Here is a 26,543-nt window from a genome sequence, read left to right as displayed (position 1 = left end):
AATTCTGAGGAAAGCAGGAGTAAGCTGTAGGGAGAGACGGGTAAAATACAACATCCCAAGGGGGAATAATAAGAGTGGGAGACTAAGAACGAAGGTTCGGATTAAAAAGGATGTAAGTCAAGGATGTAGCCTTTCGACCTCACTGTTCAGTCTGTACATCGAAGAGCAATGACAGAAATAAACGAAATGTTCAAGAGTGGAATTGAAATTCTAGGTGAAAGGATATCAGTGATAAGATTCGTTGATGACCATGTTATATTTAGTGAAAGTGAAGAAGAATTACAGGATCTACTGAATGAATAGAATGAACAGTCTAATCAGTATAAAATATGTATTGAGAGTAAATCGAAGAAAGACGAAAGTAATGAGCAATAATAGTAATGACAACAGCGAGAAACTTAACGTCATGACTGATGGTGACATAGTAGATGAAATTGAGGAGTTCTGCTAACTGGCATTAGCTCTGGAAAAGAGGGCATTCTTGGCCGAGATAAGTCTTCTAGTAGCAAACGGAGGCCTTAATTTGGGGAAGAAATTTCTGAGAATGTGCATTTGGATACAGCACTGGACGGCAGTGAAACATGGACAGTGGGAAAACCGGAACAGAAAACATTCGAAGCATTTGAGATATGGTGCCACAGAAGAATGATGAAAATTAGGTGGACGGACAAGACCAAGAATGAAGAGGTTCTCCGGAGAATGGGGAGGAAAGTAATGCGAGTATATGGAGAACACTGACAAGAAGAAGGGACATGTGTTGAGGCATCAGGAAATGACCTCTGTGGTACTAAATGGAGGTACAGAGGGTAAAAACTGTAAAGGAAGACGGAGATTGGAATACATTCAGCAGATAAGTGAGGGCATCGTTTGCAGGTACTAGTACTCTGACACGCAGAGGTTGGCGCAGGAGAGGAATCCGTGGCGAGACGTATCAGACCAGTCAGAGGACTGAAGACTCAATAGTAAAAAGAAAAAAAAAAAAAAAAGATTTTCAAAAGTATGTGGGCCGAGCTGATAAGGAATGAAAAGTTTTTCCGCAGTGTCGGTGAAGAAAGAAACATCTGGAAAAGGCTTGAAACATATCAGGTGGCTTGTCTTATGTGCGTCATTGCCTCCCCTCACTCTGACATACGGGCACTGTGAAGGCAGTGAGTCACTGGCTTTCCAGGCGGACGAATGCAGGCGGTGTGTGGTGTGCTAGTGCCAGACAGATACTACGAGTTCGTGTGGGGCCTGTAGTGCAGGATGATAGCGCGTGCTGCTCCAGTAATGTATCAGCTAATTCGCGATTTAATATATACCTTTGAACTGCATACCACCCGGTCTGCCGAGCGCTGTTGGCAAGCGGGGTGCACTCAGCCCTTTTGAGGCAAACTGAGGAGCTACTTGACTGAGAAGTAACGGCTCCGGTCTCGTAAAGTGACATACGGCCAGGAGAGCGGTGTGGTGACGACATGCCCGTCCATTTCTGCATCTAGTGACGCCTGTGGGCTGAGGATGACACGGCGGCCTGTCGGTAGCGTTGGGCCTTCCGAGGCCTGTTTCGGACGGAGTTTAGTTTGAACTGCATACAATGTTGAGCTTTCTACCCATTGTCATGTGCGGTTTCGGCTGAATACTAGGATGAATTGTAATTGAGTGAAGGATGTATTTCAATAAAAAGGGATCGAAAAATGGCTGGCGTGCAAACTAAGTTTAGACTGATGTCAATTAGAAAAAGCAATAATAATATTGACATTGTTGTCTAACTTACGTTGGCGACTACACAGGTCACAGTAGACAACCACACCGTTAGAGATTGACTAGAAAAAGGGGAAGGATGCTATGACACGTCTTACGACGTGAGAGAATGTCTTTGATCGCACTGGAGGGAACTGTAAAGTATAGGAGAATCAGGGATTGGAATTCTTATTTTCGTTAGCGTTTATCGCGTCTAATACAGCGTCCTCTGTACTCAAGTTTTTGCACATCTATTTTGAATTTAAGTTTCTGTGCGGCTGCCCTTCCTGTGGCCGCAGACATTAGTCACCTGAGGGAGGAAAGTATGTTCTCCATCTGCCTATGAATTGTGTTAACTTTGTCCTTTGTGTGATACGCATTTTCATTGTTTGTGTACCGTATTTTCTGAGGTGGAAAGTGGTGACTAGCCCAGTATTTGCTTAAATGAGCGTGCGAAACCGCCTAAAAATCACAATCAGACTGTCCGGAGTGTAAGTTACTGCAGTTAACCCGGTGCGCGGATTCGACTCGGATCTGACTCACCTTCTCGCCTGGCAAGGTAGAAGACTGAGATTTGTATATATCCGACAAGTAATTGGAAGACGTTGGTTGGAAGTGGTAGTGAGAGATGAAGAAGATGGCACAAGAGAGGAAGTCGCGGAGAGACGGGTCAAACCAGTCAGAAGACTGACGATGAGCTAAAAAAAGTAAAGTGTCGAGCAGACGGTGGCGCCCACCTCCTTCCTGTCCGTCCCCGGTAGCTGAGTGGTGAGCACGACCGAATGCCAATCCTAAGGGCCGGGTTCGATTCCCGGCTGGGTCTTAGATTTTCCTCCGCTCAGGGACTGGGTGTTGTGTTGTTCTAAACATCATCATTTCATCTCCATGGACGCGCAAGTCGCCGAAGTGGCGTCAAATCGAAAGACCTGGACCCGGCGAACGGCCTACCGTACGGGAGGCCCTGGTCCCACGGCATTTATTCATTACCTCCTTCCTGGCGAGCACGGTGTGTCGGACGCCGTCGCGCAGGAACTCGACGCCGTAGGCGCGCCGCGTGGCGGGGTCTATGAGTATGCGCGTGACGTGCGCGTGCAGCGCGACGTGCAGGTTGGGCCGCAGGCGCGCCGGCCGCAGGAACGCCTTGGCCGCCGAGCAGCGGTAGCCGCGCCGCATCGTGAACTGGAAGAGCGCGAAGCCCGTCTGCCGCTCGCCGTTGATGTCGCGGTGCTCGTAGCCCATCTCCACGCCCGCCTGCGTGCACAAACGTGGCCGTCAGCTCTGTCTGCCGGGCACGCTGCTCGTTGTTTAAGCAACGAAATAAATGCAGTCTCAAATTAATATTACATTACGCGATCAGCATTTCACATGAAGTAAAACATAACGTCCATTGAGCAACAAGAATACATATAGTAAATTATGGCAATGCGGGCCCGCCTATATGAGTACACACTCTGGTGCCTCAGAATAAAAATCCATTCTAAACATCCTCCAGGCTGTGGCTAAGCCGTATCTTCGCAGTAGCCTTTCTTTCACCAGTGTTAGTCCTTCAAGTTCCGCAGGAGAACTTCTGTGATGTTTCGAAGTAAGTAAAGCTGCGAGGACAGGTCGTCAGTTGTATTTGGGTAGCTCAGTCGGCGGGGCATCGAAAGGCAAAGGCCCGAGTTCGAGTCTGAGCCCAGCAAACATCTTTAATCTACCAGGAAGTTGAACTGCTTCTAAATGTCGAATCACGTTTCATCTGTGCAATCTTCGGTGGACAGTATTGTTCAGTTTTTATTTTCTGCAGTGTTGGGTTCTGTGTGAGCCGCTTTATGTAACTGTGTCATCATCTCCAGGACTAGACATATATCAGCAACTGAAACATTCTGTATTGTAACAAGCAAAAGGTAACTCGAGTGGAGATCCTCAAACCCATATATCGTATACCTGTGTGTATTTTCACGACACAGGGACATTCAGATGAGAACGGATACTTCCAAAATAACGTTGCAGAGGACTAACTACGTGATAACGTAAAGAGGATCCTGCAGAACCGAACAATGTATAAAATGAGAAGTGTATGAAATTACTGAAACGTATTTTGGCAATTATAAACAACGGTTGTTATGCGCAATAGGCGGACATGATTTTCCATAATTTATTCTGCAAACACGGCTGCTGCCAGAGCTAAAGAATTAAACGAAGATTTATAGAGGCTGAACCAGAGATGCACGGACCAAATTTTGGATGCTGTGCCGAGATATTTTTTGAGTGCGGTGATAAGCCAATACATTATGAGCACAGCCAACCTCGACGTTGGATGCCTCCTGGTGACGTGGCGAGCACGTGCAGAAGTATGTAGGCGGAGCCGACACGGATGGGGAAGCACCCTAGCGAAGGTAACGGCTGCGAATGGAGAAATCCGTTCAGACAAGCGAACTGACGGAGGGCAGATTATTATTGCGCGGATCCTGTGAACGAGTATCTAAAGAAAGAGGTACAAGGACAGTGAAACTACCATTAAGCGCTAAATGGTTGGACATCAACGACACTTCGGAGACTGGTCTGCCCTGTAAAATAGGACAGATGGTGATCTGTAGCATCTCCGCCGAAAGAGCACAGCGCTGGTGCACGCACAAGTGTTTCGTAGTTCAACGTTCATCATACACTGTTGGAGCTGCGCAGCAGACGGCCCCTACGTGTTCACGTGTTGACCCAAGCGCCATCGTCAATTACGATTGCAGTGGGCAGGGAACCGTCGAGATTCGAGCGTCGATCAATGGAATCTTGTCGGCTGTTGGAGTGGACCACATTCTCGCTACACCAGGTCGGTGGTCGTCTCCACAAACGTCGTCATCCAGGTGAACGGTGCCTCGAAACGTGCGGCGTGCCACGGACGCGACCTGGCGGCAGTAGTACTTTTCTGTGGGAGACATCCTCCTGTGCTTGCATGGGACCTCTGGTAGTAATCGATGACACGCTGACAGCTGCGAACCACCTGCATCCCCTCATGCCTAGTGTCTTCCCCGACGGCGATGTCACCAATCATCAGTGTAATAGCCCTTGTCTCGGAGTCGCAGCCATGCTACAGTGGTTTGAAGAGCGTTATGATGAACTCAAGTTAATGTCTCGGAGACCAAATTAGCCTGATGTTAAATCCTGTGGAACCAATCTGGGAAGCTACCGGGCGTCATGACTCCGTACGCAGATCAGTGGCGCTTTGTTTGCGCGAATTACATGATCTGTGCTTTGACATCTAATGCCACATACCTCCCTCCACAAACCTACCAACAAACTGTGAGATCCCTGATATGTAGAATCAGTGAGGTATTTCGTCCCAAAGGCGGACAAACAAGCTATCAAGCAGCTGGTCATAATGTTTTGACTCATCACTGTATTCTGGTATAAGGGATCCCTGGTTCGATACAGAGTAATGACGTCGTTATGATCTAATCGATTTAGTCCACCAACTGCCTTTGTTTTGTTTTTGTGAAAATATCTTCAGAATAGTGAAAACCCTTGTAACGTGCAGTCATCATAAAGTAGAACACAGAGTAATACAACGACCCTCTCGAGAAATGAGCACAGCGAGAAGATTCGAGAAATTGGAGCTAAGACAGCGTCTTACCGACAATCATTCTTCCCACGTGCCATTCGTGCGTGGGCAGGGACTGGGGGGATCATTTAGTGGTACCAGAAGTAGCCTCCGCCACACACCATCAGTGCAGTCCGGAGTGCTGATGTAGATGTAGATGCAGTACCCTCAGATGCAAAAGTGGAGTGACGTAGTTGCTGTCGCTGCGGTACAGCTCAAAATAGCGCAATTGTGCCAGCCTTAAATTGCATTCAGTAAACCCACACACGAGGAGCGTGTCGGCCAACCCCATCCACACTGAAGTGTATCACTACTGAGGCACAGCTAACGCTGCCGTAAAAACAAAGCCGAGGCAGAACCGAGCAGTACTGAATGCAGGCTTGACGGCGAAGACCAAAGCGGACATTACTGTTGGTACCTTGAACAAATGGAACAAGTTTGTTTCCAAACAAGACACACACTGCGTACCGTCGTCATTTGGACTGCTATGTATATAATTTCAGTGCAATACAGATACAAAGATAACTGGGAGCTAAGAAATCAAAGTAAATGCAATTTCATGAAATGTATTCGCAGTTGCGAATATGGACAACCATCAGCTGTATAATGGAGTAACGACAATGAAAATTTCTGCCGGAGCGGGAGGACTGGAAACCGCATTTTCCGCTCATGGCGAGTGATCGCCTCACCATCTGGCTGTCCCAGCGGGCCGCACGGCCAGACACACACATGCGTGCATGCATGTCCGAAGCAACACTGCATCATATTTCAGGAAAATACAGGCGGTGCAATTACTCTGTAGCAAGTTGCCGCTGACCACGCAACCTTTATACTATAAAGACTCACGACATTTCCTTGAACAACTGCACACTATGTCGATATAAGTCTTTAATCGACTCTTCAGTTGCAGTTGGGTAAAGCAATTTCACTTGTATCACTGAAAACATAAACTGTGGGTGTTCTGCAGTACTAATTTAGTTAGTGAAACGGTTTTAGGCATACAAGGATATCATAAGACAAAAACTATCTTCATCAAAGAGCATAAAATACTGGTGAACAATTGTGTAAAAGATAGCACGTAAGATGAGTGTTCCGCGAAAACAGAGTTAATGTTGTGTTCTACAGTGTAATTGCGACATACGCGAAAAAAAATATTACCGAAACAGCAAGAACGTACCCAGTATCTATTGGGTAACAGATACAAACAGGACAACCTTGTACACCCAATTTTTAACATAGAGAAATATTATACTATTAAAATCTTGTAATACAGTCCTGTATAGATCCACTGCAAATCCACATTGAAGCAGTAAAGAATGCTTTGATACCTTCAATCTTCCTATACTAATGTGTGTGTTAGTCTAGAATCACTTGTGAACAGCTTATTGAATCATTATTGAAGATTCTGTTACTTAGTGTTGCTACTTGATTGCTAAAACCAGTCTACTCCGTATGTTTCATTATTAACATTTAGCCACCATAACGGGATGGGAAGACTATAGCAAGGCAGGTCTATGATAAAATAATATCGCCGCGTGGGGTAGCAGTGCGGTCCAAGGCGCCTTGCCACACTCGCGCGGCTCCCCCCGAGGTTCGAGTCCTCCCTCCGGCGTGGGTGAGTGTGTTGTCCTCAGCCTAAGTTTAAGTTACATTAAGTAGTGTGTAGGCCTAGAGACCGATGATCTCATCAGTTTGGTCCCATAGAAATTTAAAAAAAAAATAATATGATAAAAGGGAACAAGACTTTCTGCAATGTTCAGTATTTTTTCTAGAAGTCTAAATATACAACATCAGTTTATGTTCTTACCTAAACATTTAGGTGTAGCATTTGAAATCATTTGACCACTATCTGAGTCTAACAAAAGCATCTGAACGTTATGCACTAGAGCGTGGGTGAACCCAGCCACGGAGGGGGGAGAAGGGAGGGGCATACAAAAAATTATGTTCACAAACCGAACCAAATTCCGCCTCCACGCAGAGTCAGACATGTGGATTCGGTATCAGTTAGGATAAAGGAAGGAAAATATAATGGGTGCTGACTAGTAGTGAGCGTAACCAGAATCATGTGTTCTGTAAGCTCAGAACTATTTTGCTATAAGCCGTGAAATTAATATGAGCTACTTCGGGAGCAAGTTGAAGTATCAGGTGTATTCACATCTTCACCACACACTGGCAGAGCTACAGCGGATGCTGAAATTGCTTTTCTTTTCTTTTTTTCTTTAAATCACATACATTGGTTCATCGACGTCAACAGCAAACTTCAAGTATCTTTTGCAAAATGCATTAACTAAGGTAGTTTCATTCGTGTCACACTTAATAATTTTCCAATTCGAATGCATTTTGACCTCACTATATATATTTACTTTCACTTATCCGATTTGTTTTTTTATTGATTTGCTTTTAGTGTAACCTATCCGTCTCCAGTCTTCCATCTATTCTATCCACTAGAATACCAATGTCCTGTTTCACCTTTGGCACTTTATATGACCGTTCTCTTTTGTTCCTGCTCCAGTACTTCTAGCGTGATATTTTCGTTCCTTCAATCCCATTCCATTTTTAAAGTACCTTTCGTTATTCTTAAGTTTGCATCACTACATTCTGTCATTCATTATCGTTACTATAGTTAAGGCATGACCTGAAGTGCCTAGACTAAACCTACAACAATAATAAATACTTCGAAAAGTTCTTCTTCAGCTACACGTGATCCACACTATCTAATGATACTGTGTGATCAGGAATAGTGTCGCTGACATATCGTTAATTGTTTTCACTAAATAGTATATTGCTCTGTATATTTCTTGTGTATTTACTGAATCGTATTTGGGAGGGAGAGCCTGAAATACCAGACAAATCAGTCTTATAGAACTTCTTTTGCATTTTTTACCGCTCCTAGAAAATTAAGGAGTCCTACTTTAGCAGATGTGCCACCTTTTCCTTTACATTCTTCTTTGCAATGGCAGAGTTAATACTCATTAACAAGTATGTTGTCCATGATGGAATCTTTGTTTCCACTAGTGAAAGACGACACATAACTCCCCTACCATAGTGCTTACTGCTAAACAGAAAACACTTGTTTATGTCACAAACAAGTTCAGTCATCCACCTGAAGATGTCGGTAAGGTAATCGAAATGCGTAGTGGTGTTTAAAATAAAAATAAAAGTGTCTGAAGTTGTACACTGATAATTCTTTGTAATGCTCACTGTTTAATTACCACCCTTTGAATGTAATTATAATATCAACAAAGGAATTGTGTTCTCATATGGAGTCTTGTTCGCTAGAGTAGTGTTTTTGTAAAGAGATATGGCTAAATAAATTTAATCTATCAGCGAATACAGTTACTTTTTATGGTTTTTGGTTTGCTTTTACGCTTCATGTATTCACATCAATAGAATTGCTTCACAGTAAAGTTAAATGGAGAGTCGTGCTGCGAAGTTGTTTCGCAGCTGTGGTTCTGGTCAGGTCGTTCCGAAGCGTTCCACTTGCCTGATGGCAGCACTCTGCAGAATTAAAAGGCTCACAATAGATAGGAAAACTGTAACATTAAGAGATCTTGACAGTGGTGAAGGGGCGATCAGACTTAGTCCAGCGTGCGCTGTTCACGTTTAACGCTCCGTCTGCACACAGACAGGTCTTGAGAAAGCAGCAACGTATTTCAGCGCTGAACAAGAGCGAACTCACACTGGATGGCGTGAAGGAATCACTCCAGCATTCACTCGAAAATATTTAGGGGACCGACGGAAAGCCTTTAACTCCTAAAACTTAAATAAGACACGGTTCACCGTACCTCCCCTTCAAAAATTCAGTAGTTTCAGGTAATTACTTGTCTGATATCGTGCCTGCGTTATACGCACGTACATGTCACTGATGAGATGAACCTCGTGTTTTAATTGCAGACAGTTGATGTTTTATATGATATGTTGTACTTGGGTTACTAGTAGCCGATGGAAGAATGTAGTTTCTGAACCGCGTATATGTAATTCAATTTTTAAGGGTATAAGTTGCATGTGTCATTGAAAGGTTTGCTTAATTTGCCATAAACTATGATTTTCAAGTAGCAGGGAAGAAAAATATACAATTGCTTTCTTTTGAAACTTTATGGCAGATTAAAACTGTGTGCTGGACCGAGACTCGAACTCGGGACCTTTGCCTTTCGCGGGCACGTGCTCTACCATCTGAACTACCCATGCACGACTCACGACCCCTCCTCACAGCTGTACTTCCGCCAGTACCTCGTCTCCTACCTTCCAGATTTCACAGAAACTCTCCCATGAAACTTGCAGAACTAGCACTCCTGGAAGAAAGGAAGTTGCGGAGACATGACTTTGCCACAGCCTGGGGGATGTTTCCAACACTTGCCTGCGAAAGCCAAAGGTCCCGAGTTCCAGTCTAGGTCAGGCACACAGTTTTAAGCTGCCAGAAAGTTTCATATCACCGCACATGCCGCTGCAGAGTGGAAATTTAATTCTGAAAACTGTTTTCTTTTAGTTCTTTATCGTTGTCGCCGTATATGACGCCGTCGTTTTTGTTGTAATGACCGTCTTTCGTACAGTTCTTTCAGTGAACGTATACGTAACAGAAGAAATCGATAACTCCTGCGGTTAGTAGACTACAGCTGTGAACTGTTGGGTGACATTCAAATACTCTTGCTCAGATAAATAACTGACATTTATTTAAACTTTATCCGCTGTGAAAAGGTGGTGCAGTGGGCTACCGGGATAAGTAAATATATTAACAATAATTATATCTGAGCGGATACAATTATAAAACATAGTGGCGACTACGATGCGTAAAATTAAACAGTACTTACAACATCGATCCTAGTACTGACCATATTTCTCATACAGTATTTCTATTTAATGCTTCGAAGTTCGTATGCCATTGGTAAGGTGCGTACTGGGCAGGGAAAGTTATTTGGTTACAGAATTTCGAAGTACAGAGTTAAAGGGGAAAAGACGTGCAGAGTGGTGGCGGCGACTACGTTTATTACACTTTAGGAAATACTGCAACCAGCCACAAGCTTTTTTAATTTGTTGTACCACTACTAGTTTACGGCTTCAGCTCATCGTCAGATGGTAGCGTTGACTTCTTTGCAGGTTTTACATTTGTGTTCTAAAACACAAAAAAAGTTTTTGTGATTTCATAGTTTGCAAGTGTAAAACTCAGTAATCACAAAAACTTTTTTATATTTTAAGACCCAAATGTATAACCTTTTGTAAACTAGGCAGTCACAAAAACTTTGGTATACATTTAAGCGCCCAAGAAACTGGTATAAGCGTGCGTATTCAAATACAGAGATATGTAAACAGGCAGAATACGGCGCTGCGCTCGGCAACGCTCCCCTACGACTATTTCGCTAGTGTACCGTGAATATCGGAAATCCGGTAAAACATCAAATCTCCGACGTCGCTGCGGCCGGAAAAACATCCTGCAAGAACGGGACCAACGACAACTGAAGAGAATCGATCAGCGTGACAGAAGTGCAACTCTTCCACACATTACTGCAGATTTCAATGCAGCACACGTCCACACGTCCAGAATTGCTAGTGAGGGGCGCCAGAAACACTCTTGTGAGTTTAAACTCTTGCGCTGGCCACCAAAATCCCCAGACACGAAGATTATTGAGCATATCAGTGACGCCTTGCAATACGCTGTTCAGAAGAGATCTCCATCCTCTCGTACTCTCGCGGATTTATGGACTGCCCTGCAGAATTCACGGTGTCGATTCCCTCCACCAATACTTGAGACATTAGTCGAGTCCATGCCACGTCGTGTTGCGGCACTTCTGCGTGCTCGCGGCGGCCGTGCTCGGTATTATTAGGAAGGTGTAGCAGTTTCTTTGGCTCATTAGTGTGTTTTAGAGTGCAAACGTAAAACTTGCAAAGAAGTCAACCGACTATCTGACGATGGGATTAGGCGCGAAACTAGTAATGGTAAAATAAAATCATTAAAAATACTAGAGTTTGGGTACAGTAATTTACGAAAACAGCTGCGGTGTTCCATAACCAAAATGATTAGAATGACACGTCGAGTATTTGTAGACTGGCCTGTACGAGGGCGATGCCGAGCGGCGTGTGCCAGGGCGCGTCCTGCACGGTGAGCGGCCCCCCGGTGGCGTGGTAGCGCGAGCTGCGCGCCAGGTAGGGGTTGCGCTGGTCCTGCGACTTCCGGAAGTAGGGCAGCACCTCCTCGAAGCTCCAGCCCGCGTTGCCCAGCGACGCCCACGTGTCGTAGTCGCGCCGGTTGCCGCGGATGTACAGCATCGTGTTCAGCACGCTGGAGCCGCCCAGCACCTGCAGCAAAAGCCCTCCTCAGCCGCAGCGCTCTGCTAGGCACGGTATTCCGTGGGACGGTGGAAAATCGTACAGTGAGAGAATCGAAGCGTTTCACACATCCTATTAAACAAGGATGCTGAAAATTGAAGCGCACATCTTATGAGATTCTCTTCAGAATTGGCAAGGGAGGGTAATGTGGTAAACACTAACCAGAGTAAGGGATAGTACGTAAGACATCAGAAAATAGCCTTCCTGCAAGGGGAAAGTGGGGGTAGGCATTTTACTCCCCCCATGAATCATGGACCTTGCCGTTGGTGGGGAGGAATACAAACGTCTCAAAAATGAGATCGACATGAAGTGCAAAATGGCTAAGCAGGGATGGCTAGAGGACAAATGTAAGGATGTAGAGGTACATATCCCTAGGGGTAAGATAGATACTGCCTACATGAAAATCAAAGAGACCTTTGCAAAAGAGAACCACTTGCATGAATATCAAGAGCTCAGATGGAAACCCAGTTCTAAGCAAAGAAGGGAAAGCAAAATGGTGGAAGGAGTATATAGAGGGTCTATACAAGGGCGATGTACTTGAGGACTATATTATGGAAATGGAAGAGGATGTAGATGAAGATGAAATGGGAGAAACGATACTGCGTGAAGAGTTTGAAAGAGCACTGAAAGACCTGAGTCGAAACAAGGCCCCGGGAGTAGACAACATTCCATTACAACTACTGACAGCCTTGGGAGAGCCATTCCTGACAAAACTCTACCATCTGGTGAGCAAGATGTATGAGACAGGCGAAATACTCTCAAACTTCAAGAAGAATATAATAAATCCAATCCCAAAGACAGCAGGTGTTGACAGATGTGAAAATTACCGAACTATCAGTTTAATAAGCCACGGCTGCACAATACTAACGTTAATTCTTTATAGACGAATGGAAACACTGCTAGAAGCCGACCTCGGAGAAGATCAGTTTGGATTCCGTAGGAATGTTGAAACACGAAAGGCAATATTGACCCTACGACTTATCCTAGAAAATAGATTAAAGGAAAGGCAAACCTACGTTTCTAGCATTTGTAGACTCAGAGAAAGCTTTTGACAATGTTGACTGGAATACTCTCTTTCAAATTCCGGAGGTGGCAGGGGTAAAATACAGGGAGCGAAAGGCTATTTACAATTTGTACAGAAACCAGATGACAGTTATAAGAGTCGAGGGGCCTGAAAGGGAAGCAGTAGTGGGGAAGGGAGTGAGACAGGGTTGTAGCCTATCCCCGATGTTATTCAATCTTTATATTGAGCAAGCAGTAAAGGAAACAAAGAAAAATTCGGAGTAGGGATTAAAATCCATGGAGAACAGATAAAAACTTTGAGGTTTGCCGATGCCATTGTAATTCTGTCAGAGATAGCAAAGGATCTGGAAGAGCAGTTGAATGGAATGGGCAGTGTCTTGAAAGGAGAATATAAGATGAACATCAACAAAAGCAAAACGAGAGTAATGGAATGCAGTCGAATTAAGTCGGGTGATGCTGAGGGAACTAGATTAGGAAATGAGACACTTAAAGTAGTAAATAAGTTTTGCTGTTTGGGAAGTAGAGTGGATATAAAATGTAGACTGGCAGTGGCAAGGAAAGTAATTTCTGAGGAAGAGAAATTTGTTAATTTAGAGTATAGAATAGAAGCTTTCGAAATGTGGTGCTACAGAAGAATGCTGAAGATTAGATGGGTAGATCACATAACTAATGAGGAGGTACTGAATAGAATTGGGAAGAAGAGAAATTTGCGGTACAACATGACCAGAAGAAGGGATCGGTTGGTAGGACATATTCTGAGGCATCAAGGGATCGTCAATTTAGTATTGGAGGGCAGCGTGGAGGGTAGAAATCGTAGAGAGAGACCAAGAGATGAATACACTAAGCAGATTCAGAACGATGTAGGTTGCAGTAGGTACTGGGAGATGAAGAAGCTTGCACAGGATAGAGTAACATGGAGAGCTGCATGAAACCAGTCTCTGGGCTGAAGACCACAGCAACGACAAGGCATGTTAACTGTAACCTCTCTTCTGTAATACCTAGAGGCTCCACGTTTCGTATAGCGTTAGCCGCATGTATTTACTGTAACATATCTTAAAACCATAAATACGCAGCTACACGTTTTAGGGAAAAAAACTGATAATTATGACATCACTGCATTGCGTCATTTCACCCGACACACCGGGTAATATGAGGCAGTAAGTGGGGTAAATTAGCGTAACGACTGGTATAAGGTATTTAATTCAACACATCTTACAACACAAAATATATGTATTTAATATTAATTTATTAAACAGATCACTGAACAACCTGATTTAGATAAGGGAAATACCGAAAATATCAGCTTAATGGAGTATGGAATAGATACAAAAAAATAATGCATTTTTTATAAAATAGTGACAAAAGACTCGAGTATAAGCGAATTCAGTAATTGGTCTCTTGCGTATCTGTAAACCAACTAACGCTTCTTGAGACAGGAGTCACAGTCATAGTTTTCAGTACTGTACCACCCACTGCATTCAGAATGACACCAAAAAGCACAGGAAATACACCAGTAACATTTCTCGCCATCTTTGTCGAATTCACCACATACTATGCACAGATGTTTGCCTCTGGTATTCTGTGCTGGATGGCGCTCAGTCTGACAGAAGTTCCATTACGAACAGCACTGACAGCATTTCGTTATGTACGCGTCATAAAGCTTTCTTGTTTTAAGGGTGGGCGCTCTCGACATCTGAACAGACGCACGCATTCATATAAAAATGATGCACTATGTTATTCTTATTTTCATTAAATATACGTTAACGTGTCTCATTTAGCTACCTACTTTCATTAGTGTGAAACTGAAGTGGAGTAAAATGACGAACTCGGCGTCTTTGTGTCAAATTATCCCAACAGGGTTGGATTATACACTACTGGCCATTAAAATTGCTACGCCAAGAATAAATGCAGGTGATAAACGGGTATTCATTGGACAAATATATTATACTGGAACTGACATGTCATTACATTTTCACGCAATCAGTATCCAGAACAACCACCTCTGGCCGTAATAACGGCCTTCATACGCCTGGGCATTGAGTCAAACAGCTTGGATGGCGTGTACAGGTACAGCTGCCCATGCAGCTTCAACACGATACCACAGTTCATCAAGAGTAGTGACTGGCGTATTGTGACGAGCCAGTTGCTCGGCCACCATTGACCAGACGTTTTCAATTGGTGAGAGATCTGGAGAACGTGCTGGTCAGGGCAGCAGTTGAACATTTTCTGTATCCATAAAGGCCCGTACAAGACCTGCAACATGCGGTCGTGCATTACCCTCCTGAAATGTAGGGTTTCGCAGGGGTCGTAAAACACCTGAAATGTAACGTCCACTGTTCAAAGTACCGTCAGTGGGAACTAGAGGTGACCAAGACGTGTAACCAATGGCTCCCCATACCATCACGCCGGGTGATACGCCAGTATGGCGATGACGAATACACGCTTCCAGTGTGCTTTCACCGCGATGTCGCCAAACACGGATGCGACCATCATGGTGCTGTAAACAGAACCTGGATTCATCCGAAAAAATGACGTTTTGCCAGTCGTGGACCCAGGTTCGTCGTTGAGTACACCATCGTAGGTGCTCCTGTCTGTGATGCAGCGTCAAGGGTAACCGCAGCCGCGGTCTCCGAGCTGATAGTCCATGCTGCTGCAAGCGTCGTTGAACTGTTCGCGCAGACGGTTGTTGTCTTGCAAACGTCCCCATCTGTTGACTCAGGGATCGAGACGTGGCTGCACGATCCATTACAGCATGTGGATAAGATGCCTTTCATCTCGACTGCTAGTGATACGAGGCCGTTGGGATCCAGCACGGCGTTCCGTATTACCGTCCTGAACCGACCGATTCCATATTCTGCTAACAGTCGTTGGATTTCGACCAACGCGAGCAGCAATGTCGCGATACGATAAATCTTGTGTGAATGCTCTGAAAAGATAATCATTTGCATATAACAGCATCTTCTACGTGTCGGTTAAATTTCGCGTGTGTAGCACGTCATCTTCGTGGTGTAGCAATTTTAATGGCCAGTAGTGTAGAAAATTACACACACGCGCTTTGCTTAAGACAAATAATACGTATATAATCGTGAGTGTTAATGGCATAGATAGGCGTAACAACAAAACCTGTATTTTAACATAACAGGAAATGGATTATCTGTTAGAAACTAGAGATCAAATATTAGAAGAAAGGAAGACAAAATCCACTACTCCTTTTTGCGCCAACAACTGGCAAGAAACGGTTGCCGGTTTCTGTACGCTTATTTATATAACTGAGCACCAGATAGCAGCACCGATCGCATAAGACTAGCTCTCACAGTTAAAGACGTATTGACGCTTGTCATTCGAAAGTCTCTTCCCAAGTGCTCTAGGCAAAGAGGGTAAGAGTCATTAGCAAAAACAGAACCTAAAATATCTGCAGCAAATAGTTGAATATGTTGGGTGTAAGTGTGCGTCTGCGCAGCTCAGTGATCAGCGTCCCTAGATCCTATGCGGAGGACCCAGGTTGATTTCCCTTACTGCACTCAGTCTTGTTATGCGAGTCGAGGAGCCACTTGAGTGAGAAGTTGCGGATTCAAGGTCAAGGAAGCCGATAACGGGGGGCAAGGCGGTGTGCTGACCACACGCCGCTCCAGACCGCGTCCAGTGCCGGCATTGGCAGGGGATGACATGGCGATCGGTCCGTTCCGATTAGTCAATCAGAGGCAGAACGCAGGCTTTTGTGTGTGTGTGTGTCATAGAGGGAGAGAGAACGAGTTAAGCTGTAATTTGTGTACACTCGCGAGTAACTGCCACATTCTAGTGTCCGCACCATATAGCTATTGGTTTATTTGATTTTAGAGCGGTTCCTTTTGTAGCATTGTTTTCATTGTACCTTTCATCACATCGAATTTTTCTGTTTGAAGATGAACATCAGTTACATGTAGTTAAGGGATTTTATAGCCCATATGACAGGTAACTCTTATCTAGCGATAATTTTGTCGTTTATTAGAATTTTGATTTAACGAAGTCCCTTCGTTGAAAGATCATTATTTGTTTATTTGCGTTAGGAATTTGCAGGTTGATCTTACTGGCATAGCCCTATATCAAGAATATTATCTGTTTATCTCTGTGAATTGTCATTCACATTTGTGAAAATTTCACAGATGTGAATTATGAAAACTGTCACTTCCATCGCGTCTCAGAGGCCACGCTTACTGGTCCCCTTAAAAGTGGGTGGCTAAGTTAAAGTCTGTTCAGAGGGCGGACTAGGACGTCACGATCTCGTCGCTTGTGCCCACCTCTTTATTTCAAAGGTTAGTTCATGCAGCTGATAGTTACGTCTTGTCCACTACCGATCGTGGCAATGGTCCGCCGTCACTGCGAGATGTCCCGCCTACGCTCCGTCAGCCTACAGAGCCACGTTTGCTGCCGAAGCCGCGGCCTGGTGGCGGCAGGCGCCGGCGCTCTGTGGCGTCACTGGGCGACGTCTCTGGCCGCGGGTTCCTATCCTCGATTTGTTCCTCAAGACAACCCCTCGAAGTTTCTCGTAACATTTCTGGAACACCGTGTATAGCACGGTTACGGTACATACGCTGCCCCCCAAATGACGCCTACCAACTTCCGCCGAAGCATAACAAGACAGAAATACAGTTTATCTGTCAATAACGGAAAAAGTCTCACAAAACACTACATTCAAATTCGCGCGGAAAAAACTGAATTCATTTGCTTCAATTAAACCGTGTCGAGTCCGTTTCATTCAGTGAAATATCACTCTCCAGCTAAGTACTTGCTCCGCGATCTGATGTAAGGGCAGTGCCCAACAGCACGGCGGAAGCTCGCTTAAAAGCATCGCCCGCTAGAAAACCAGAACGCGTGCAAGCAGAATTTCAAGCTGCCTCACGGGAACGCGCTTCCTACTCTTCTAAGACTTTCTGTAATGAGAAAATAAATGGGCTGATCGCTCAGGATCAAAAACTACTGACTTCAGGAAGACACTTTACGTCATTGACTCCGTCCTAAAGGGCACACGACATCATCTTGACCAGCAAAGGCTGCCGGCCAACTCGTAACCCCTTCAGGAATGTATTTAATATTTAAACATTTGAGCCATTCAGAATCAGTAGCAGAAAGTAAGGATTTTCTTTGGCCATTTTCTGCTTCCGCCGCCATACGTGCTCGGGCCACAGCCCATTTAGGACGATTAGATAAAGACCGGCGCATCACCGACACACGAGAGGGGAGAACACTACTTTCCCTCGGATTCTGGCTCTGGCGGGCATAACAGCCACCTGACGAGCATACGGGTGCGTTCCGGAAATGTAATGTTAGTCCGTGCACGTCATCCTGCGGTAATCAGAAAGCGGACTGTAAACAAGCTACAGAGTCTGCTGCATCCGTCGCTCAGCTGACAGATTAGTAAGGTAGGTGAGCTGAAATAGTGCACTGTACTTTAACTTGGTATAATTCTATGTTTAATCCCTTATCCTTATAATGACGTACCGCTTAAAATGAGTTCGTAACAGTAGTAATAATGGTTATGAAAGTAGGAATTGTTATGTCAATACAGTAATGTAAATATTATTAATAGAATATAATCTTTGGTCGTAAAATAAAGATCCTGTCAAATGGAAGGAGTGGTTTGGAAACAGAAACATGTGGCTGCTGTACAGAATGAATCAGCTGTGGGGACAAAGTTGGCTAGTCTGGGAAAGACCGGGGTGCAACAGGGTCAAGTTACGCGATTTAAGATAATTCTCATTTATTGCGCATTGAAATTATATTACATGTTTCGATCAATCGAGATCATCTTCAGATCTAAGTCTTTATGTCAGCAACCTGTCTTTTCTACTCAGAATGATATATCAGAGTACTCTGGTGTGTGGTTCTGAGCAGAGAAGACGCGTTGCTAACGCAACTGCTTTGATCTGAAGACGATCCTGAGTGACTGGAACATAAAATGTTATTAAAAATGTGCAACCTAGACTGAGCATTACATGAGAATTCTCTTAAATATCAGTACAGTTGCTGACTCTGACGAGACGAATATGTTGGCTGTATGAAAGTTACGTGAGGAAACGGAAAAAGGAAAGCTGGGATGATAGAGACACTGGAAAAGCTTTAATGTGGTCTTGAACGCACCGCGGTTCGGATGAGACGCACACCTCTGAAGCAGACGGTGAGACGGTAGGGGTTGGGAGTGGTGGTGTTAGAGAGCGTACCTTTCCGCGCGTCCAGACGCAGCGCTTGTCCTCCATGGCCTGGCAGGCGGACGGCTGCGCCTGCGAGCGGTAGCCCCAGTCGTAGCGGCTCTTGTGCAGGTAGAGCGACAGCAGCGGCACGTCGGTGATCTCCGACTCGTAGGTGCCCGCCTCGAGCACCAGCACCGACCAGCCGGACACCTCGGACAGCCGGCCGCCCAGCACGGAGCCGGCGGAGCCCGCGCCCACCACCACGAAGTCGTACTCGCGACGCAGCACCTGCCGGGCACACCGCACCGCGTCAGAGCACAGCCGGGCGCTGTCTGTCAACTTTACTTAGATGCCCAACAAAAACTGTGAAACACCTTCCAACTGATTTATGGCTAATTTTCAAGCAGAACTCTGTGATAACGCTAACTGACTCTACATCTACATCACATCTATATCTACACTTCACAAGCCAGTTTACGGTGTGTGGCAGAAGGTACAAGTCGCACACGATTCGCGGGGAGAACGACTGCGGATAATCCACCGTGTGGGCTTCAATCTCTCTTATTTTATCTTCGTGGCTTTTCCGCGAGTTATACATAGGAGGAAGCAGTGTATTGGTTGATTCTTCTACAAACTTACGCTCCTGGGACTTTAACAATAAACCACACCGCTATGCGAAACGTCTCTCTTAGAGCGTCTCCCATTGGAGTTGGCTGAGCATTCCCGCTTGCTAAAAGAAGCTGTAAAGAAACGCGCCACTCTTCTTTAGATATTCTCTATTTTGTCTATCAGTCCTATCGAGTAAGTATCCCATACTGACGAGCAGCATTCAGGTACTGCTCGAACAACTGTTCTACATCTACATTTATACTCCGCAAGCCACCCAACGGTGTGTCGCGGAGGGCACTTTACGTGCCACTGTCATTACCTCCCTTTTCTATTCCAGTCGCGTATGGTTCGCGGGATGAACGACTATCTGAAAGCCTCCGTGCGCGCTCGAATCTCTCTAATTTTACATTCGTGATCTCCTCTGGAGGTATAAGTAGGGGGAAGCAATATATTTGATACCTCATCCAGAAACGCACCCTCTCGAAACCTGGCGAGCAAGCTACACCGCGATGCAGAGCGCCTCTCTTGCAGAGTCTGCCACTTGAGTTTGCTAAACATCTCCGTAACGCTATCACGGTTACCAAATAACCCTGTGACGAAACGCGCCGCTCTTCTTTGGATCTTCTCTATCTCCTCCGTCAACCCGATCTGGTACGGATCCCACACTGTTGAGCAATACTCAAGTATAAGTCGAACGAGTGTTTTGTAAGCCACCTCCTTTGTTGATGGACTACATTTTCTAAGGACTCTCCCAATGAATCTCAACCTGGTACCCGCCTTACCAACAATTAATTTTATATGATCATTCCACTTCAAATCGTTCCGCACGCATACTCCCAGATATTTTACAGAAGTAACTGCTACCAGTGTTTGTTCCGCTAACATATAATCAAACAATAAAGGATCCTTCTTTCTATGTATTCGCAATACATTACATTTGTCTATGTTAAGGGACAGTTGCCACTCCCTGCACCAAGTGCCTATCCGCTGCAGATCTTCCTGCATTTCGCTACAATTTTCTAATGCTGCAACTTCTCTGTATACTACAGCATCATCCGCGAAAAGCCGCATGGAACTTCCGACACTATCTACTAGGTCATTTATATATATTGTGAAAAGCAATGGTCCCATAACACACCCCTGTGGCACGCCAGAGGTTACTTTAACGTCTGTAGACGTCTCTCCATTGATAACAACATGCTGTGTTCTGTCTGCTAAAAACTCTTCAATCCAGCCACACAGCTGGTCTGATATTCCGTAGGCTCTTACTTTGTTTATCAGGCGACAGTGCGGAACTGTATCGAACGCCTTCCGGAAGTCAAGGAAAACAGCATCTACCTGGGAGCCAATATCTAATATTTTCTGGGTCTCATGAACAAACAATGCAAGTTGGGTCTCACACGATCGCTGTTTCCGGAATCCATGTTGATTCCTACAGAGTAGATTCTGGGTTTCCAAAAACGACATGATACTCGAGCAAAAAACATGTTCTAAAATTCTACAACAGATCGATGTCAGAGATATAGGTCTATAGTTTTGCGCATCTGCTCGACGACCCTTCTTGAAGACTGGGACTACCTCTGCTCTTTTCCAATCATTTGGAACCTTCCGCTCCTCTAGAGACTTGCGGTACACGGCTGTCAGAAGGGGGGCAAGTTCTTTCGCGTACTCTGTGTAGAAACGAGTTGGTATCCCGTCAGGTCCAGTGGACTTTCCTCTGTTGAGTGATTCCAGTTGCTTTTCTATTCCTTGGACACTTATTTCGATGTCAGCCATTTTTTCGTTTGTGCGAGGATTTAGAGAAGGAACTCCAGTGCGGTCTTCCTCTGTGAAACAGCTTTGGAAAAAGGTGTTTAGTATTTCAGCTTTATGCGTGTCATCCTCTGTTTCAATGCCATCATCATCCCGGAGTGTCTGGATATGCTATTTCGAGCCACTTACTGATTTAACGTAAGATCAGAACTTCCTAGGATTTTCTGTCAAGTCGGTACATAGAATTTTACTTTCGAATTCACTGAACGCTTCACGCATAGCCCTCCTTACGCTAACTTTGACATCGTTTAGCTTCTGTTTGTCTGAGAGGTTTTGGCTGCGTTTAAACTTGGAGTGAAGCTCTCTTTGCTTTCGCAGTAGCTTCCTAACTTTGTTGTTGAACCACGGTGGGTTTTTCCCGTCCCTCACAGTTGTACTCGGCACGTACCTGTCTAAAATGCATTTTACGATTACCCTGAACTTTTTCCATAAACACTCAACATTGTCAGTGTCGGAACAGAAATTTTCGTTTTGATCTGTTAGGTAGTCTGTAATCTGCCTTCTATTACTCTTGCTAAACAGATAAACCTTCCTCCCTTTTTTTATATTCCTATTAACTTCCATATTCAGGGATGCTGCAACGGCCTTATGATCACTGATTCCCTGTTCTGCACTTACAGAGTCGAAAAGTTCGGGTCTGTTTGTTATCAGTAGGTTCAAGATGTTATCTCCACGAGTCGGTTCTCTGTTTAATTGTTCGAGGTAATTTTCGGATAGTGCACTCAGTATAATGTCACTCGATTCTCTGTCCCTACCACCCGTCCTAAACATCTGAGTGTCCCAGTCTATATCTGGTAAATTGAAATCTCCACCTAAGACTATAACATGCTGAGAAAATTTATGTGAAATGTATTCCAAATTTTCTCTCAGTTGTTCTGCCACTAATGCTGCTGAGTCAGGAGGTCGGTAAAAGGAGCCAACTATTAACCTAGCTCGGTTGTTGAGTGTAACCTCCACCCATAATATTTCACAGGAACTATCCACTTCTACCACACTACAGGATAAACTACTACTAACAGCGACAAACACGCCACCACCGGTTGCATGCAATCTATCCTTTCTAAACACCGTCTGTGCCTCTGTAAAAATTTCGGCTGAATTTATCTCTGGCTTCAGCCAGCTTTCTATACCTATAACGATTTCAGCTTCGGTGCTTTCTATCAGCGCTTGAAGTTCCGGTACTTTACCAATGCAGCTTCGACAGTTTACAATTACAATACCGATTGCTGCTTGGTCCCCGCATGTCCTGACTTTGCCCCGCACCCTTTGAGGCTGTTGCCCTTTCTGTACTTGCCCGAGGCCATCTAACCTAAAAAACCGCCCAGTCCACGCCACACAACCCCTGACTTATCCAGCGGGACCCGAAACCCCACCACTCTATGGCGCAAGTCGAGGAATCTGCAGCCCACACGGCCGCAGAACCGTCTCAGTCTCTGATTCAGACCCTCCACTCGGCTCTGTACCAAAGGTCCGCAGTCAGTCCTGTCGACGATGCTGCAGATGGTGAGCTCTGCTTTCATCCCGCTAGCGAGACTGGCAGTCTTCACCAAATCAGATAGCCGCCGGAAGCCAGAGAGGATTTCCTCCGATCCATAGCGACACACATCATTGGTGCCGACATGAGCGACCACCTGTAGATGGGTGCACCCTGTACCCTTCATGGCATCCGGAAGGACCCTTTCCACATCTGGAATGACTCCCCCCGGTATGCACACGGAGTGCACATTGGTTTTCTTCCACTCTCTTGCTGCCATATCCCTAAGGGGCCCCATTACGCGCCTGACGTTGGAGCTCCCAACTACCAGTAAGCCCACCCTCTGCGACTGCCCGGATCTTGCAGACTGAGGGGCAACCTCTGGAACAGGACAAGCAGCCATCTCCGGCCGAGCATCAGTATCAGCCGGAGACAGAGCCTGAAACCAGTTCCTCAGACAAACTGGAGAGGCCTTCCGTTCAGCCCTCCGGAATGTCTTTCGCCCCCTGCCACACCTCGAGATGACCTCCCACTCTACCACAGGGGAGGGATCAGCCTCAATGTGGGCAGTATCCCGGGCAGCCACAGTCGTAGTCCGATGGGGGGATGCGTGGGACGAGCTGGCCGTCCCCGACAAACCCCCATCCGCACTCCCACAGTGATGCCCATTGGCAACAGCCTCAAGCTGTGTGACCGACTGCCTGACTTTCCTGAGGGTTCTTCCAATGAATCTCACTCTAGCATTTGTCTTTCCTGCGATTAGTTTTACGTGTCCGTTACACTTCAGATCTCTCCCTACGATGAGGCTCAGTTGTCACTCCCCGGACTAATCTTCGAAACTCCGCAGGACCGAGCCAGATGGCGCAGTGGTCAGCGCACCCGGTGATGTCCCTAAATCGCTTCAAGCAAATGCCGGAATGGTTCCTTTGACAGGACACGGCCAATTTCCTTCCCCATTCGAGACTGCGCTCCGTCTCTAATGACCTCGTTGTCGACGGGAGGCTAAACACTGATCTCCTCTCCCACCTCCTCCTCCGCAGGTCTTCCTGCATTTCGCTACAATTTTCTATCGTCGCCACTTCTCTGTACACAACAGCATCATCCACGAAAAGCCCCGTGTAACTTACGACGTTATCCACATAGTACCATAATACTGCCCTGTGGCACGCCCGAAGCTACATTTACGTCTGAAGACATCTCTCCTTTCGGAATGGCATTCTGTGTTCTGTTTGCTACAAACTCTTCAGTCCCGTCAAACAGTTGCTCTGATACTTCGAACGCTCGTACGTTAGGTGGTAGTGCCGAACTGCGTCGAATGCATCACTGAAATCAAGGAACGCCGTTATTTACCTGGCCGCCTGTATTTACTGCTTTCTGTGTCTTGTGGACGAAGAGGACGACCCGGGTTTCGCACGATCATTCTTTTCGGATCCCGTGTTGGTTCCTACGCAACAGATTTTCGGTCTCCGGAGATGTCATAATATGCGAGCATACAACAAGTTCCAAAATTCTAGAACAGACCGGCGTCAAAAATGCAGTCCTATAGTTCTGTGCGCCTGTTCGATGACACATCATGAAAACGGGAATGTGTGCTTTTTTGTAGTCATTAGCAACGCTTTGCTAGAGACACCGACGGTCCACTGTTACTGTGAGAGGGGCGGGCAGGTTGTTTCCCATACTCTGCATACACTGGAGCATATATCCCGTCAGCTCATGTGGCCTTTCCTGTGTTGAGCGACTTCAGTTCTTTTTCTGTCTCTTCGTCACTTATTCACATAGCTGTTGTTCCTGGGCGATTTAATGAGAAACTACAGTATGATTAGCATGTGTGAAACAGTTTTGGAAAATTTTTAGTGACATTACCTTCAACTTTTCTGCAAAAGCAACTTAAATTTGACTGATCTGTTTCTGAATAGAACAGATTAACTAACATTAGCATGGTATCATGAAAGGCTAATGGGTGTGTCGTGCAATAAAGTCACTTGTTATACACGAGGATTCATGCATTGGAAATTTCTTTGCCATTTGTACGATCTGAAGCTAACTATTCAAGAAAATGAACTTTTAAGCTCTAATGATTGTTGACGAATTATGCATATAGTACTAATCTGAAGTCGGTGCTATCGGTAGGACTGCATTCAACAACAGATGGTAAAGCCATTTGTAATCGTGGAGCTGAAATTATTGCTTTACATGGAGCGTTGTGCTTGGCGATGCAGAGGCTCTGCATGTATTGTAGCAAAAAATGACGTAAATGAGACAAAAAGGGATGAGAAACCCAGTATTCGTCGTTAAAAAGCAGAATCACGTTGTAACCTCCCCCTTACTAATCGGTCTATCCTGCTTGCGATATAAAATATGACCGTGGATCTCGTGTATGCCTAATAGTTTTTTACTAATTGCATAAGGCTATCTTTCTCGAAGAAATAATACCGATAAGTAGGAGGAAAGTGTACAACAGACCCTTATGATGGAAAAGTCTACTAAAAATAAAAAGTAATTAAACCTAACAGGGTTATAATTTGCAAAAAGTGAAAATTGTTTTGTGCATTCACTCACGAACAGCACTGGACAGGAAAGGGGCACCACTGATCATCAATCCAAAAGTTACGCTAATGAACGAAAAGGAAATAATTAATGGTCGCCAGCCCACTAGGGTAATTTACATCGAAAATCTTGTACAAGATGATGGGAAAGAAAAACATGTATTATATTTGTCATTAAATTTTGAAAAAAAATCGAGTAATGATTTAAAAATATGCAGTTAAACTGTATGTTAGTATTGAACTTCGTTACGTGAACAATGACTTTCAGTGACCTCAACGTAATTTCATCAAAGAAATTAAAAAAAAAGCAGGCACTTTTACTTTGCAGTTACTTGTTTTGCAAGCTGGATTTCAAATTATTGTCTGAACAGCTGCGCCTTTTTTTACTGACTTGAACAGAAATAAATAATAGAATACGTACCAAACCAAACACCATGTGCTCCAAGCTATATGTAAAATAAATAAAACTTCCACACTCTTAATGTGTGCAATTCTTTAGATTTAGATTTTTTCCAGTGATTGATTCTCAAATTTGAAAAATGAAATTGCTTTACTTTAGTCACATACTGAAGCCTCTGTTGTACAACAGTTAATTGAAAGTAGACTAAGACTAAAATTCTCAAAAGTGAAATAATTCATTGATAAACTGGCTGTAACTATTAAATTTGTTTCTTATGACGCTCAGTTAGAATATAAGGAAAAAAAGGAACAAGGACCCTCCTTGGTAACAATGTCTGAAGACAATGAGGACACAATCGCCCTGAGCTTAACTGATTATTATTTAAATAAATTTTATGAATCAAAAATCACATTCAGTTGTGCTGGTGGGTTAGCCGTTAATACTTTCTACCAATGAACAAAATGAACAGTCTTACTTCAGTGCTGTGCATACGACAAAACTCGGAGCCGACGACGAATCTGTGTTGCTGGAACTGCTGCTGTTGTTGAAGACGGTAGCATCTTGTGGAGCACGGCTAATTACAGGGATGGGCAATCGTAATTTATACAGCCTCTTCCGCCTGTCCACTGCCCTTGCTCCTGCTACGCGTACATGACGCCGCCGAAAATGGTCCTCTCTAGTGCGAGAGCGTTAACTCCACAGTAGGACCGCTGGAACTCGCCTGCCTCTCTCCGTGCACTCCGCCCAACAACTCTCAAAGATTTTACACCGCACAAGCACTGCTGTTATCGTTGCTAATCGATGCAAATAACAATTCCTTTGGCTTTTCCCCAGGGCTTATAAGTTTCACAGTAAGACACAGATAAATACAATGAAATGTCAACAGATTTCTACTTAA

The 26,543-nt window shown here is 44.8% G+C and overlaps 1 protein-coding gene across 1 annotated transcript in view; it reads right to left on the bottom strand.

The window, feature by feature from the left end:
* The window catches only part of LOC126203230 (glucose dehydrogenase [FAD, quinone]), a 142,129-nt gene that overhangs the window by 28,636 nt on the left and 86,950 nt on the right, over nt 1-26,543 (bottom strand). The window contains exons 3-5 of the mRNA XM_049937475.1: nt 18,835-19,092; nt 11,339-11,584; nt 2,707-2,970 (exon numbers count right to left, since the gene is read on the bottom strand). Of these exons, the coding sequence (XP_049793432.1) occupies nt 2,707-2,970; nt 11,339-11,584; nt 18,835-19,092 (768 nt within the window). The remainder of the gene's footprint in view (nt 1-2,706; nt 2,971-11,338; nt 11,585-18,834; nt 19,093-26,543) is intronic.

The sequence above is a fragment of the Schistocerca nitens genome, chromosome 9 (genome assembly GCF_023898315.1).
Source record: "Schistocerca nitens isolate TAMUIC-IGC-003100 chromosome 9, iqSchNite1.1, whole genome shotgun sequence".
In the NCBI taxonomy this organism is placed as follows: Eukaryota; Metazoa; Arthropoda; class Insecta; order Orthoptera; family Acrididae; genus Schistocerca; species Schistocerca nitens.
The sequence above is the reverse complement of the archived record's forward strand: the minus strand, read 5'-3'. Positions and strand labels throughout refer to the sequence as shown.